Source organism: Pagrus major, chromosome 3 (genome assembly GCF_040436345.1).
Source record: "Pagrus major chromosome 3, Pma_NU_1.0".
NCBI classification, from domain to species: Eukaryota; Metazoa; Chordata; class Actinopteri; order Spariformes; family Sparidae; genus Pagrus; species Pagrus major.
The window spans coordinates 6,656,052-6,670,816 of NC_133217.1; the positions used below are offsets into that span (position 1 = coordinate 6,656,052).

Genomic DNA, 14,765 nt, shown 5'->3' on the forward strand with positions numbered 1-14,765 from the left:
GGGCTCCAAACAACATAATGTGGCCCCACCTATATAGTAGCCACAGCCAATTAGAGACATTCACATGACCAAACAAACATACAAAATAATGAAACCAGAAGAGATGAGATGATATGAATGCTTACATGCTTACAACATTTAAGCTTACATGAAACTACTGTATATGACAAAGGGTCCACATATCGAATACGTCGACAAGGTGGGCCCTTACCCAGTTTGACATTTCAACTAGTCACCCTGAACGTTCAACAACTAGCTTGTACAGCAAGTATCCAGACAGTAATAGCAGCCATTAGTTGAGTATTGGCTTCTGTATTTCCCTCTGGAACACTGTCAGTATAGGATGAGATGGATATCGACATGCTCATATGAAACGGCATCGATTAGTTAAACGGACTGCTTTGACACTATGGGCAGTTTGCCATTGACCTCAATTTAATTTTAGCCAGTGCTGTGAATGCAGTATTATGAAAGAATGGAAACATTATTTATTTACTTCCCCTATTCTTAATGTTTTTCCTGTCCCTTTTTCTTGGCTAGAACCTTCGGAGAATGGAAGGTGATACTCAGGAACGTGTTAAAGACCTCGATGAGCTGCAAAATGCAGATTGGGTAAGAAGACTATCTGTTTACTACGCCACTACTTCAGCTCTGAGACCATAACTTCTATTTGCATGTTGTACTGATCATAACTGCATTAATGATCATAATACATCTTTTTTATTTTTTTTATTTTGTCCCCACCAGGCACGTTTCTGGGTGCAGGTGATGCGAGATCTTCGGGACGGTGTGAAGTTGAAGAAGGTTCAGGAGCGTCAGTACAACCCGCTGCCTATCGAATACCAGCTCACACCGTACGAGATGCTGATGGACGACATCCGCTCCAAACGCTACAAGCTGCGAAAAGTCATGGTAAGGATTTGACAAACCTTCACCCAGTATAACAATATATTTATGTTTAGCTATTTTCTATGTGACAGAAATTGGCCCTTAACTCATGAGTGCAGTTTTGTCTTCGTCATGATCCACATCAAGTTTAACAATGTCATTCTAGGTGAATGGAGACATCCCACCCAGGTTAAAGAAGAGTGCACATGAGATCATTCTTGAATTCATCAGGTCGCGACCGCCTCTTAACCCTGTGAGTAGCGCACAACATGATGCCAGTGATTTGTCCATTCCCCATTATAGCCCCCAATTTTAAACTTTGCATGGAGGTAACCATATATTTGTAGTCTGCACAGTATTCAGTGCTGATATCACGAGGAAACGTTTTGTAACATTTACAGAATGACTGACATGATAATTATCATCCATATTCATTTTGTTGTCAGTTATCTGAGTACACTGGTAGTCACAGTATGTGCCACATGACTTGGCGGGAATGACAGAGAACATAATGTCTGATGTAAAGTGATAAACTTAACATAAGTAAGTAACAGAATTTCCAGATGACTTAATGCAATCAGAAAACACTCCCTCTCTCTGGGAATGTATGAAATAAAATCTCACTTTGGTCTCCATGGTAGTGGCAGTGAATGCTCACTTGTGTGGTTGTCATGTCAGGTCGCAGCTCGCAAACTGAAACCCCACCCACCACGTCCGCGGAGCCTCCACGAGCGACTGCTGGAGGACATCAAGGCTGAGAGGAAGCTCAGGCCTGTATCACCAGACATGATCCGCAGAAGCCGCCTGGGTAAGCTGCTCACAGTTGTACACATACACGTGCTAATGTTTATTTGCTGACATGCATGCACAAATGGCCATAATTCAATAGACTTACGCAACTGTTCAGACCATCAGAGTCAATCTTTGTGCTTTTCTGAAGGAGTTCTTCGACTGTTAACTTAGTGCATGGCTGCTCTTTATGAGCCTAACCCCTCCACTCAAAAACCATTAACCCTGACTTAGCCTCTCTAAACCACATCCATCGTGATTACTCTAACGGCCCTCTTCCTACACTTAATCAGAAGTGTCGCAGTGTTTAAACAAGGATCACTTTGACTGCTGCTGTGAGCCCTCACTTGTGTGATAGACCTGCACTGCTGAAGTCACTGTTGTTGATACTGATAAGTTATTCGTTTGAACTTAATCAACATTCCTGCTAATGTAATTCCAGTATGTAAAGCTGCCCTGCCTGTTCCTTTTATAAGAGCAAGCAGCACATAGGAGGTAGATAATCCTTTAGGTATGGAGTCGTAATAATTCGCCAATTGGTTAGAATGTTTCAAACCAGTTAAAGCTTTAATCAGATCAAAACAGCAAATATTTTGTCACTCTATACCATACAGTGCCTCTATCCAGTTTACATAGACGCCTTTTGTTGGGGGATTTAAGGGGGTGACACGGAGCAGATGTTGCATAATCACACGCAGCTATACGGGGTTCTCCGAAACTATTGCTAAGAATAATCTTTGAATTTCTGAATATGTTTTTGGATGATTCAGTGGCTTCACCATCCATTTTAACACTCATGGATTTCTTTTACTCCTTTTTGCTTCCATCTTTTTTTTCTCTCTTTCCAAACATGGGCATATCTGTCAGCCATGCGACCTCTTAGCATGTCTTACAGTTTTGACTCATCAGGTAAAGTTTCACGTCACCAGTTGTGTCTCTATTGTCGTCACCTTGTGTTTCACTCCAGGCTATTTTAGGGTTAGCTCCTGACTTAAACACATACACACCCTCTTTTTTTTATTTCATGCCTGTGACACACTGCTGTCACTTGCTGGTTGTTGTTACACAAACACCTACTGTACCTGAGGAAGAGATGAGTCAACACAGTGCAACTTAAAGGTGCAATATGTAAAAAAAATTCAAAAATTAATTCAAAATTGGCAACAGAATGTAAAGAAATAACAGTTTTGACGTTATTTAAATGTATTGTGTTGCAGCGATATCTACTGAAGTTAGTATGCTAAGTTACTGCCCCCTATTTTTTTAGTGTTTGACAGGTGACCAATTCTTACATATTGCCCCTTTTTAATCTCAGACCTTGGTGTTTATTAAAAGGTCTTTGCAAAATATAAACGGCTTCAGAGCACAGATTCTCCATTATAGGCATGTACTGATTTATATATAGTATGTTAAACAGTGTACCCTAGATATAGCTGTTACTCACAGGGACAAGGTGGTCTAGGTGATGAGGGATAGCCATTGAGCCAGAGCCAGTAGGGCGAGATTACAGATCATCAGTCTGCCCTGCTTGTCACCCTAATCCGCTCTCTCTGTGGGATATGACAAATTACGTAACACTGGTATCAGTCTACCTCAGATAAATAGTTGAATGGCAGATGACAGTCTGAATGCAGCACAGGATGACCATAATCCAGATAAATGTACGGGAATAACCTTTTGCACTGTGTCTGCACTCGTTGTCTTTCTCTGCTCCCACGGCACTGCCCTTCACTTCCCTGACCCTTAATTTATGTGTGAACGTAACTCACTGTTACACAGCCTCCCCTCAACTCACACCTGGTCTGAGTCAAGTCCTCCCTATGATACCGGCCTATTAATGTGTGCGCTCTTTCTGAAGGTTAAATTCGCTTGATTCCTTTACAGGCGCAGGGAAAAGCATCAGCACGCCTCAGGACTTGTTCCGCAGCTCAGGTAAAGCATGTAATGATGTCTCATGAAAATAAAGATGTTATCACTGAATTCTGAAATAGTGAAAATCTGTAACATAAGCTGATTGGAGCTTATTTTCACCATGTGGTCTGCGTATACTGATTCTGTGGTAGTCATAAAGTTACAATACAAACATACCAATAGTTTACACAGGAGGCATGCCAGCTGTTGAGATAAGGAGACCAATCATAATGCAACACTGTTCATAACCAAAATCATACCTTTCACCCACAGACACTCCAGATGCACCCAGGAAGTTGGCAGTCAGCACCCAGTCTCTGGCCATGGGCACCACAGGACCCAACCAAGGAGTGCTGCCGCTCAGTCAGAGGAAGAGGCTGCTCAGAGCACCCACATTGGCTGAGCTGGACAGCTCCGAATCTGATGTAAGATATCGGACTCTTATTGTCTTTGCTCATAAAATGATCATTAATTTTAATTTAGCAGCTTGAAAAATGTGGATGCTGTATATTGTCCTTTTTTTAACAGGCTTTTCAAGAGTACTGCTGAAACGATTTTGAAATACAACCAACATCTTAATATTTACAAGGGAAAATACACTGGATTTGTTTTGCTGTGACTAAATACTAATACTAATGTTCTGATTAACAGGAGGAGGGCACACGAAGCACCTCCAGTATGTCCACGTCTTTGATAGATGACACGTCACCCGAGTCTGTCATGGGGAAGAAGGGTAAGAGCTCACCTGTAAACATATTGTAATATATTATATTCTGCTTTACGACTACTGCATACATATTTTAATTGTTCACACAACACTTCAGGTGCCAAATTTTCATAATTGGGTTCAGGCTCAAGTTCCTTTAGTTGTACCCATACTGTAGGTAGATGTGGTCTGCAGTAGAAGATGAGGCATCCATCTTGACACACATTTTACAGCAACACTGACAATAGACAAACCATGATAAGAGTACTTATAGCTCCACTAGTTAAGAGAGAATAAACATAAAAACACTTAAATAAATAGCCACCTGAATAAAAAAAAAAGACTTTAAAAATCATATTCATTCTTTAGCCATCCTTGATATGTGGTGCTCTTTTTGTTGTCTTGTATCTCCAGCACCTCCAAAGTTCCTGCCCATCTCTGCCACCCCGCAGCCAGACAAGCGTCGGTCTCCACAGAGGCGGCACTCCATCGAGAAGGAGGCCCCCACCAGTGTTCGTGGCTTTGCACCTCCATCCAGACAGACCTCCAAGTCTTTGGTACGTCAACTATAGAAGCTTATTTTCTTAGATTGCTTATAAAGACCTTTATAAAAGAAGTGTCTAATGTTGATGACCAATGTTTAACAACCCATCTGGTTTAATCAACAATGCCTTACAGACATAACTAATTTTACTGTCATCAGACAAATGTAAATCGGTCTGCATTGTGATTAGTCATTAATGGAGTGAAAAGGATAATATGCTAAAAGTACATGAAGAACATACATGAAAATTGCAGAGTTTGTGGAGTAACACACATGGACATTACAATTTGAATGAACTTTGACTAACCCTCCTAACAGCCGTGGACATACAATAACATATCTGTTGATTTACTCCCGTCCTGTGGCTAGTCATTTGTTTGCCATGAGGTCACTGGTTCTCAGAGTGAGGATGATGGACGTAATTGAAACCACAGGACAGGCCGCTGTATGAGTGTGATTTAAATTGAAATGGTTCATTCTCATCACTCTGGTAGTTTATAGGGCAGACTTCTGGCGCCAACCCAGAGGTTGTAATCATTTCAGCCAACCGAAGATCTCATATGCCTAAAACTCTGACGGAGACGTTTCTTGGGGATATTTTTATATTTTAACACTTCACTTTTAAAGTACATCCCTTTTTAAATTACTGACCACTTCTATTATGCTGCTATTTTAAAGACCAAAGTAGAGTTAATACTGAGTTTATTAGTCAAGATATTCCTAATGATTCACTTTAAAAGCATTATTTATTAATATTAACTGACCTTAATGCCTTTTATGTTAGTGATTACATCCTGTCTTGCTTGTTAAAAACGAGAATAATTAAACTTCTTTCAGACAGGGTGAAGTAGACAAATCAGCCTTTTAGGTTTTCTAGTCCTCCTTTTCATTGTAAAATCAAAGAGTAATTTTATTTTACGAGAGGCCAAGTGTCTTTTCCTTTTTTTGATGAAAGCACATGCTCAAACACGATTTCCTTCTCACATAGATAGGAGCTGAGCTTCTCTAATAGATTAAAACAGTAGGATTCCTTGTTGCAGTTTCCCTCCCTCTCTGGTACTCCTGTTGTATCTCATTAAAATGTTTACACCGGTCAACTGTCTTATCCCAAAGACTTATACTCAGTCATTTCCCATTTTAAATAATGCTGCAGCTGATGGCGGATCCCGGTGCCAAGGTAACTTGGTCATCTCTGTTTATCCATCGTCATCAGCCCATTCTTACATTTTGAATCGTGATAATATTTTTTCTATATAAGAACAGTAGAAAACCAGAGAGTGGGATCGATTAGAGAAGACACAGGAGAGATGTCTAAGGTGTTTGTGTCTGTGATGAAGCAGACATGAAATGATCTTGACCTGGGTGCTGTCAGATGATTTTTCTGTCATGGGACTTCCTGTTATGAAGTTGTGCTGATAATGAGATTAAATTCATTTCACAAGTGACCTGAAAATAACAGTATATTACTGTTATGGGCTCATGGAAAGTGAAAGATTGTAAAATAATGTATGAACACTTGGGACTCTTTCAAAACTATACACATTACTTTCTTTTGATCCAAGTTGGCTGTAGATAATGATGTAACTGGCAGACTCTCAAAATATCCTAAAATAGATTCATGTAGTTGTTGTTGTTGTTGTTGTATTAAATTATATCAAGGTACCGTTTGTCATTAGCTTGTTGGAATATAAGTCCTGCTTCTGTTTGAATCTCTTGTTCCCTCTGGTCAGGTGGAAGCCGCGAGTGGTGCTCAGGGCACGGTATGTCACTGTTGTTGCATAACACTGTGTGGGGAACCCTTCCAGAAAAACCTATAATTCAATTGACCTGTTTCACATGAATGGGACCATTTGTGTGAACAGGAGACCTGCAGCATGTTGAAAATAGCTCAGGGAAGGTTCAAAAGAAAATGGAAAAGTGTTGAGATATGATCATTAAACATTAACAGCTCACATTTTCTTATCAAAGATGTCTGAGAGTAAATGATCAGTGGAAAAGTTCCCTGAGCAACTTTCATCTCTGCAGAGTTTGACTTTGGGTGCATAAGACAAAATAAAGATGAGTATGTTGAAAGTGTTGAACAGACTACCAAGTATGTCACTTATCTCCTGGTGACTACCTCTGGTGCCATTTTGGGGGTCCACTTGCAAATTGGTTTTGTGGCAATAATACTTCTAAATCATTCATATGGAAATATCATAGTACTGTGAGTGGTTTTATACTGTAAGTAAACATGGTGTAAAAAAACAAAATCCACCATGTTGAGCATTCTCAATTAAGAAATGCAGTTAACTGTTGAAGTTTTTAATATGAACCTGTGGTCTGGAATAAAGTAAATAGAATAATCATATAAAGTAAGCTGATGTCAAAAGCTGTGGACCACCAACATGATGGGTGTTTACATCGCCAGGATTCTCTGTTTATCCTTTCATTGTCATGCTGTCATGTCAGTGAAAAACATCATTTGCAGACGTGCGACTTCAGTTCCAAGTCATTTTTCTTGGTACAGTCAAGTCACATGTTGTGTCAAGTCCCAAAGTCGAGTCACTTTTTCCTACTTGCAGCATCTGCAAACATGAAATGAACACAGAAAAGTCATTGAAGTCATCATGTCTCATGTCAAGTCACGAGGCTTTAGCTTCCAAGTTGAGTCTCAAGGCATTTATTTCCTGTCAAGTCCAGTTGTAAGTCAACAAAACAGTGACTTCAGTTGACTTGAGTCTGCATGTCTGATCATTTGCTGTTCACAGATAACATACAGTCCATTCATGCTGTTGAAGACTGGTGTTTTCACTTTCACCACCTCATCGCATGCTTGGTCTTTTGGTGAAGTGGTATTCTGTGCTTTTGTTTTGGTGAAATTAGTATGGATATATTGCTTGGATTGTCACATTCACATTGTGTTAGTTTCATTTGCAGCAGATCCCATCACTTCTTGTTCTCTTTTGGGTTATCTGGTTCCTGATCTGCATACGTATGGGTAGATTTGTTCATGTGATGTGTGTTTTTCCCGCAGGAGGAGTTCTGTTACCCAGTGGAGTGTCTGGCTCTTACGGTGGAGGAGGTGATGCACATCAGACAGGTCCTGGTCAAGGCCGAGCTGGAGAAGTTCCAGCAGTACAAAGACATCTACACCGCCCTCAAGAAAGGAAAGGTAAACGCCACATAGTTGTTTTAATAGTTTTTGTCGTCAGAGTGCTAATTTTCCTCAGTCATCACTTAAATGCAACAGATTCTACAAACCTTCTTCACCTCACTCACTTCACGATTTCCTCTCTAGCTATGTTTTTCATGTCGGACCAAGAGGTTCTCTCTCTTCACCTGGTCCTACACCTGCCAGTTCTGCAAAAGGTAAGTTCACTCACTACTATGAGAGCTACTCAATTTAAAGGTTCAGAGTGCAGGATTTAGGTTTGTAGTTTCACGAGTGTATAATCACCTGAAACTAAGAATGATTGTGTTTGGTTAGCTTAGAATGAGCCTTTAATATCTACAGTTGAGTCCACTATGTTAGACCACCATGTTTTGACAGTAGCCCAGAATGGACAAATCAAAGACCTGCCTTTGTACCAAACAAATGCCTTTGTGGCTCCATAGGGTAGCAGTATGAAATCAGATACATTTCCTCAAGTGATGTCAATTGAGTCAGTGTTGTTGGGTCTGAAGACTACAAGGTTTAAAATGAAATAAATCCAGAGATGTGGCGTTAGAAAGAAGGGTCATTTTGGACCCAACAAACAATTTAAAATGATTAATTCACAGTCATAATAATGTCTGAGGAGGAGAGATACTTTTAATCTGCACTTTTCTACAGGCTCTGTAGATGTATTATTTAAAAAGAAAAAGATTTGTCTGCATACAAATGTTACCCATATGACCTTTAAGTTTGCATCTGTTTAGCAATATATTATTGTAACAGTTTCTTTTTATCCTCTCCAGGCCTGTGTGTTCCCAGTGCTCTAAAAAGGTAGGAGGCTGTTATATTTTATTCACTTCTGAACACTCACTTTAGAAATTTGACACTCTTGACACCTGTTGGCTGCTCACTGAACAAGTGCTCCATAAACTCCATATACTGTATTTTTTTAATACTCAGTAAATCTTTTGTACTTCAGATGCGGCTGCCGTCTAAGCCCTACTCCACCCTGCCCATCTATTCTTTGGGCCATGTTGCTGCGGCTAAAGAGGAAGCAGGTGGAGCGTCTGCCTCTGCTGAGCCAGAGAAGAACCCGTTTGGGTCTGGACATAGCCGACACAGCCTGCGCAGAAGTATCAGGTATGTGTCTGAAGAACTCCTGTTTCTTCTATATACTAGGCAAATGCAGTCAAAATGCCATGCTTTGTCATGTTAGTTGTTCATGATTTGTCTCCGTCCTCAGGTTTTCTAAGCACAGCAGTAAAGATGGTCAGTCAGAGGACGAGCCAGACCTGCCCAAGGAGCTCACCGAGGACTGGGTCACCATGGAGATCTGCGTAGACTGCAAAAAGTTCATAACGGAGATCATCTCCTCCAGCAAGCGTAGCCTGTGTGTGGCCAACAAGCGTGCCCGCCTCAATCGCAAAACCCAATCCTTCTACATGTCATCGTCCAACTCAGTCAACTTCAGGCCGTCAGAGCGCACCATCAAGGAGGTGTAAGGACGTGGGATTTTGGTCTAGTTTTGTTCACACCTCTCCCCAGAGCTTAGTGTTCAATGAAAAAAAATCCCCTCTTACTCTAGTTTTGAGTGGCTCACTGTGACCATGAAGCCAGTCCATCCCACCCCAAAGTTAGGTTCTTATACCTTACCCCCGTCTCAGGAAAAGTTGGCACGCTATGATTGGTCAGGACTCGAGAGTAGCTGCCAGATAACAAAGGAGAGCCATGTTTGTACAGGTCAGTGATAATTCAGGACATGGTGGGTAGAATGGATAAATTGAGCTGCTGATATTGCGGTTGTGAACCAGATGAGAGAATGTATATTTGACTTAAGAGCAGGATCAGATGATACAGAAAGCCAAAAGTTGCAGTAATGATGTGTAAATAGTATGAAGGCCCATCCCTAATCTTAGCTATGAATCAGTTCTCCAGTTCCTGTTTACTTCTAGCACTCAGGAAGAACAATAGATTGTCTTTTTTGACAGAAATGCACTGTAGATCCTGCTTTCAGGTCTGTTGGGGTAGATCTCTGCCACTCCCCTGCCCCTTCTCTTATTCTTCCAGCAACAATTATGCCAAATGTCATTCATTTTTTAGCCAGTTAAAATGCATATTCACTGTTCTCTCATGTTGTAGGGAAGACACGTTGAGGGGTGATAGTAGTCACATTATTTTTCTGGGTGAGTTTTAGCTATTAGTTTTAATGTATATTCAATTCTGTGCCTGGTGCCAAAATGTAAGTTCTTTCTTTGAATGCCTTTTGTAGTTACGGACCTATTGTACATAATGTGTGATAGACTCAACGGGAGACGTTAGGGTAATCCAAGGTTTGGTTTCTTGCCCCTCCATGTTCCAAGATGGGCAATAGAAGCACGGAAATGTTGGTTTATGAATGTGTACATGCTGTATATCTTAATTGTTCCGAATTTAAATTTAATATAAAAAAAACTTAACGAAATAGAAGTATAATTTTACCATGTTTTAAGATTTCTGCCTCTGGAGTTTCTTTATCTGAAATTCATCTCTGAAACCTTTATTATTAGTGTTATTATGTTTGTGTCAATGTAATATTAAGATTTTATTTCTATTGTATAGTTTATAAACTCCTCAGTGTTAAGAGACTCCTAAATCGCACTTTTATTGGACCGATTTAATGTTTATGTTGGGGTTTTTTTTTTCTTAATTAATAATAATTATTAAAAGTCTTTTGTTTTTCATCTCTCGGGGGGTCTATAGTGCCATTTCCCAGGGTTCCCCATGAATGAAAGTGTGTGTGAATGGCTGCAGGTTGTTTGTGAGAGTGGAATAATGGCAAAAACAAAACAAAACACTCCAGTGAATTGAATGTAGGCATTTTAAGTGTTTAACTGTCATTGAATATGCTTTATGAACTTTTATTCTCTCTGTCTCTCTCTGCTTCTCTTTTTCTGTCTGTCTCTCTCCCCCACACACACATATGTGTTCATATAGTGTGTTTTGTGACAGTTGTTACCAAATGAACACGACGCCTAACCAGCCTGTTAAATACCAATGCCATGTTCCAGTGAACTGTACATCTGACCAGTTTAGATCTCTGTAAGGAATGTATGCATGCTGTACTGTGATCTCTTTGTTTTTATCAAAGAAATTATAATAAAATCATCATGATTCTTAAGATGGGTTCAATTTCTTATTTACAGAATTTAAATGTAATACACATGCAATCTTCGAGAATACACAACGTGCAGGATCATGTCAGATGACAGCAGAGGGCAATAGAGGTGCAATGAAAGGAAATCTGGCTGTTGCTCTTCTTAACACCCTGTGGTCTAGAGGACCTCTGGTGGTAGAATATGTGTATTACAGGTATGTTAAGTGACATCCATTATTTAGAGTTTGTACATCTGATTATAGTGATTTGTTAATTTAATATGACATCAAAGTCTTGTCATGCACATAATACCTTGCAGTCGACCAGCTGCAGTAGTTGTCATTAGAAATTGTGATCTTGCATCAAATTCTTTACTTGGAGATTTTGCCTTGCCAGTAAATAGTTTTTTTTCTTCATTTTTTAACTTAAGCTGTCTTTCTTTGACATTTATATTAAGTATATCTCCAGTGCAAAAGTAAATAAAAAAGGAAACCATGCACAATGTATAGGCATTTTATCATAATTACCTGAACTATCAAACAAAATCCTTGATTGTAGCTTGCAGTGATGGAATGTAACTGAAAACACTTACCAAAGTATTATACTTAAATATAATTTTGAGGTACTTCTGCTACTTCATACTTCAACTCCACTACATTGTCCACTACTGACTTTTTGATACTTTTTACAACATTTGTAGCTTGCACCTCACATTGTATCTGAATAGGGTGATGTACATTGTCTTACCAGGACCTGTGTGAAAGAAAAAGTCAGAATCTCTTATTTCTACTGCTACTCTGACAGTATAGGTATAAACTGTCTTAATCCCTCTGTCCATCACATTTACACAGAAGGGTAAATTTACAGACTGGCAACAGGCACTCCCATAGCGTTAGTGTTTTACACTACTTTAAGCTGGTGCACCTGGATGTTGACATTTTCAAACAAAAAAATAAACTCATCTATATTTGCTATCTGTTAAGACCCAGGTCTATAAAAGCTTGAAAAAGTTGTTTTGAAATAAATAAATAAATGTTACTGATTAATGTTAGGTTATTTTTCTCACCTGTGTCCGTTTGTTGGTTGGTTTGTCAGCAGGATTACACATAAACTACTGAACAGATTTTCATTAAACTTGAATGGAGGATGGGTCTCAGCCCAGAATACTGAGGGCCATTTAGGTTAGATTACATTTCCTCACCCTCAGGCTACACAGAAGTACGGATACTGTCTTAGACTTGATGGATTTTTCAGATTAAGCTGAAAAAGTTCCCAGGGTCTTGTTAAAAAAATCTCAAGGTTTATGTGGGATAAAGTTTATCCCTATGGCTCCCATATGCATATAGTTCGTCTCACCACAATTGTTGTGTGTGTGTGTTGCTAGAATGGGCTAGCAATGAAATGCTATCCCTTGATGGGTTAGTAACAGACACTGAAAATAACCTGCCAGGCCACAGCCTCCCTGAAGGGTGACCCTCACACACTGGTTTCTATGGAAAGACAGCGAGCAAACACACAGTCAATAAACAGTCTGAATAGGCTGTGTATTTAGCAGCAGCTCAATAAAAACTTTCACAGGGTTGTTCTGAAATGCTGCTCTGACTAACTAAGTCGAGCATATGACATCTGACTCAGCTGATGGCAAATTATCCAGAACTGTCACAGTCTTTGTTGATGGGTTAAAACTTAGAGGTTTGGACAATCTGCTGGGTGTCATCATGTACGTATGTGTGTCTTGACAATGATCCAGGCACTGAATCGACACATACACAGACTGTTACTGTGAGGCATTCAGTGATCAGGCTAACAAGGAGCCATTTAGTTCAATGACAGGCTGGGCTTGCTAATGTGGAGTGTGATGAAATTCCCATTTGGTCGCTTCTCCTTGGCAGGTTTCACTGTTCCCCCACTAATGGGCAGGGATTAAAATGTAAGAGTGAAAACTGATGCCACATCTCTTCCCCTAATGTCAACTTCAGCGGAGGGCTTCATACAAGTAGGCCATACCATCAAAACAGTGAGCCTCTCACGGGGAAACTAGATATTTAGCCTGCATGTGGAGCTCCTCCTGCCAGACGCTTTATGACGAGAATGCGGCCTGAAGGGTCAAGAGGTTAGCATATATCATTCATACTGTAACATGATACAATGTTTTCATTTCACGCCGGTGGCAAACTGTTTTTGCTTTCCAGCACAAGTTAAACATAATGTAGTATTCCCGTGCAGTGGTACTTAATGATCTATGGTGAACAAATGTGCCACCTGATAGCCAGTGAACATGTTTCTGTGTCCATGCCAACAATGTTCCCTTGAGAGTGAAGGGAGCGTGACTCAGCCAGTCTGCAGACAAACGGAGAACCATTAAAATCTGCAACCAAAGACAATCAGTCGAGTACCGCTGTCCATAACAGATTCTATTGTTTTGTTCTTATGTGCAGAGAAATTCAAAGCAGTACATTAGAAATGGGATTTTCTTTGCAGTATTACCCCATATAGTAATGCTTTATACAGAGGCCATTATATAGCATTAGTTAATCCCTTACAAGTTCTTTTAAGATCTTTATTATCATCAAATAAGTGTTAATAATAGCATTCTAAACATGCATATTGTTAGATATAAGACATCTATAAGCACTTGTTAACAGTTTATAGACTACTTACAAGCCTTATGAGTCTCCTATATTTTATAATAACATTACAAATACATTTATTGAGTTTACAGATGTTATTGTTAAACCTTTACTAAGCTAATTTGTTGCTTTATTAAGATGAATACATACTTTATTATGTGTCTATTAGCAGTTAAAGGTGTGTAGGAATATTGGCCACCTGTTGATTTAGCTGAAAATCCGTTCTCAAAACAAATAGGGGGCAGCATATCACCAGAGTAGGTGATATGCTGCCGGTTAGCTCAGTTAGCTGTGCAGCTAGCGATCAGGACAGGAAGCTTGGGAAGTGTTGGTGTTTACATCATTCTCACAGGAGCTTTGGACTGGGACAGGGGACCTTATTTTCCTCTGCGAACAGCTTGTTTATTCAGTTGTGGAAAAAATATAAAAATTCTGACCTAGAATTTCCTCTCCAAAACCACATGGTTCCACTTTAAATACTTATAAACGCATAATGAAGTATGTGTTAATTAATAAAGCAGCAAAAAATGCTTAGTACAAGTTTAACAATGATGTAATAGGTAGGTTTCACTCAATAGGTGAATTTGTAACGGTATTATGAACAATTATAAGAATATATTAGACTTTTATAGTTTATATTAACATTGTTAAGCAGTCTTACTGTCAACAAGTTTCTTATAAATGTTTTATAATCTAACAATAAACATGTTTATGTTGCTATTATTAAATCTTATTAATGTTAATGAGCATCTTATAAGGACTGATAAGGGCATAACTACCTGTTAATTTAAAGCTATTACAAGGACCTTAATGTAAAGCATTACCCCACATACATACACATGAATAACAGTGTTCCTTTAAAAACCAAGTCAGACAAAAGGGAAACATTTATCCAAAATACAAGCTCATTGTTCAGTTGGAAATAAAACATTTTAAAATACAAGAGAAAGTCAATTGTGCAAGTAGCAGCGGTTGCATGTAGCATGCAGTTGATCAGTGATGCAGTCTTAGAGGAGCTGGAGCACAGC

At 39.4% G+C, this 14,765-nt stretch overlaps 1 protein-coding gene across 4 annotated transcripts in view; it reads left to right on the top strand.

The window, feature by feature from the left end:
• spire1a (spire-type actin nucleation factor 1a) overlaps positions 1–11,131 on the top strand; it is a 30,533-nt gene extending 19,402 nt beyond the window's left edge. Inside the window, exons 5-19 of one of the 4 annotated variants that reach the window (XM_073463378.1) lie at positions 541–612; positions 748–912; positions 1,055–1,141; positions 1,567–1,696; positions 2,545–2,586; positions 3,562–3,609; positions 3,862–4,013; positions 4,240–4,321; positions 4,709–4,851; positions 6,569–6,598; positions 7,855–7,992; positions 8,119–8,189; positions 8,778–8,805; positions 8,954–9,114; positions 9,218–11,131. In XM_073463378.1, coding sequence (XP_073319479.1) covers positions 541–612; positions 748–912; positions 1,055–1,141; positions 1,567–1,696; positions 2,545–2,586; positions 3,562–3,609; positions 3,862–4,013; positions 4,240–4,321; positions 4,709–4,851; positions 6,569–6,598; positions 7,855–7,992; positions 8,119–8,189; positions 8,778–8,805; positions 8,954–9,114; positions 9,218–9,476 — 1,608 coding nt within the window. In that variant the 3' untranslated portion in view covers positions 9,477–11,131. The remainder of the gene's footprint in view (positions 1–540; positions 613–747; positions 913–1,054; positions 1,142–1,566; positions 1,697–2,544; positions 2,587–3,561; positions 3,610–3,861; positions 4,014–4,239; positions 4,322–4,708; positions 4,852–6,568; positions 6,599–7,854; positions 7,993–8,118; positions 8,190–8,777; positions 8,806–8,953; positions 9,115–9,217) is intronic. The other 3 variants (XM_073463379.1, XM_073463380.1, XM_073463381.1) reach the window with 3 other exon arrangements.
• Positions 11,132–14,765: the final 3,634 nt, after the last annotated feature.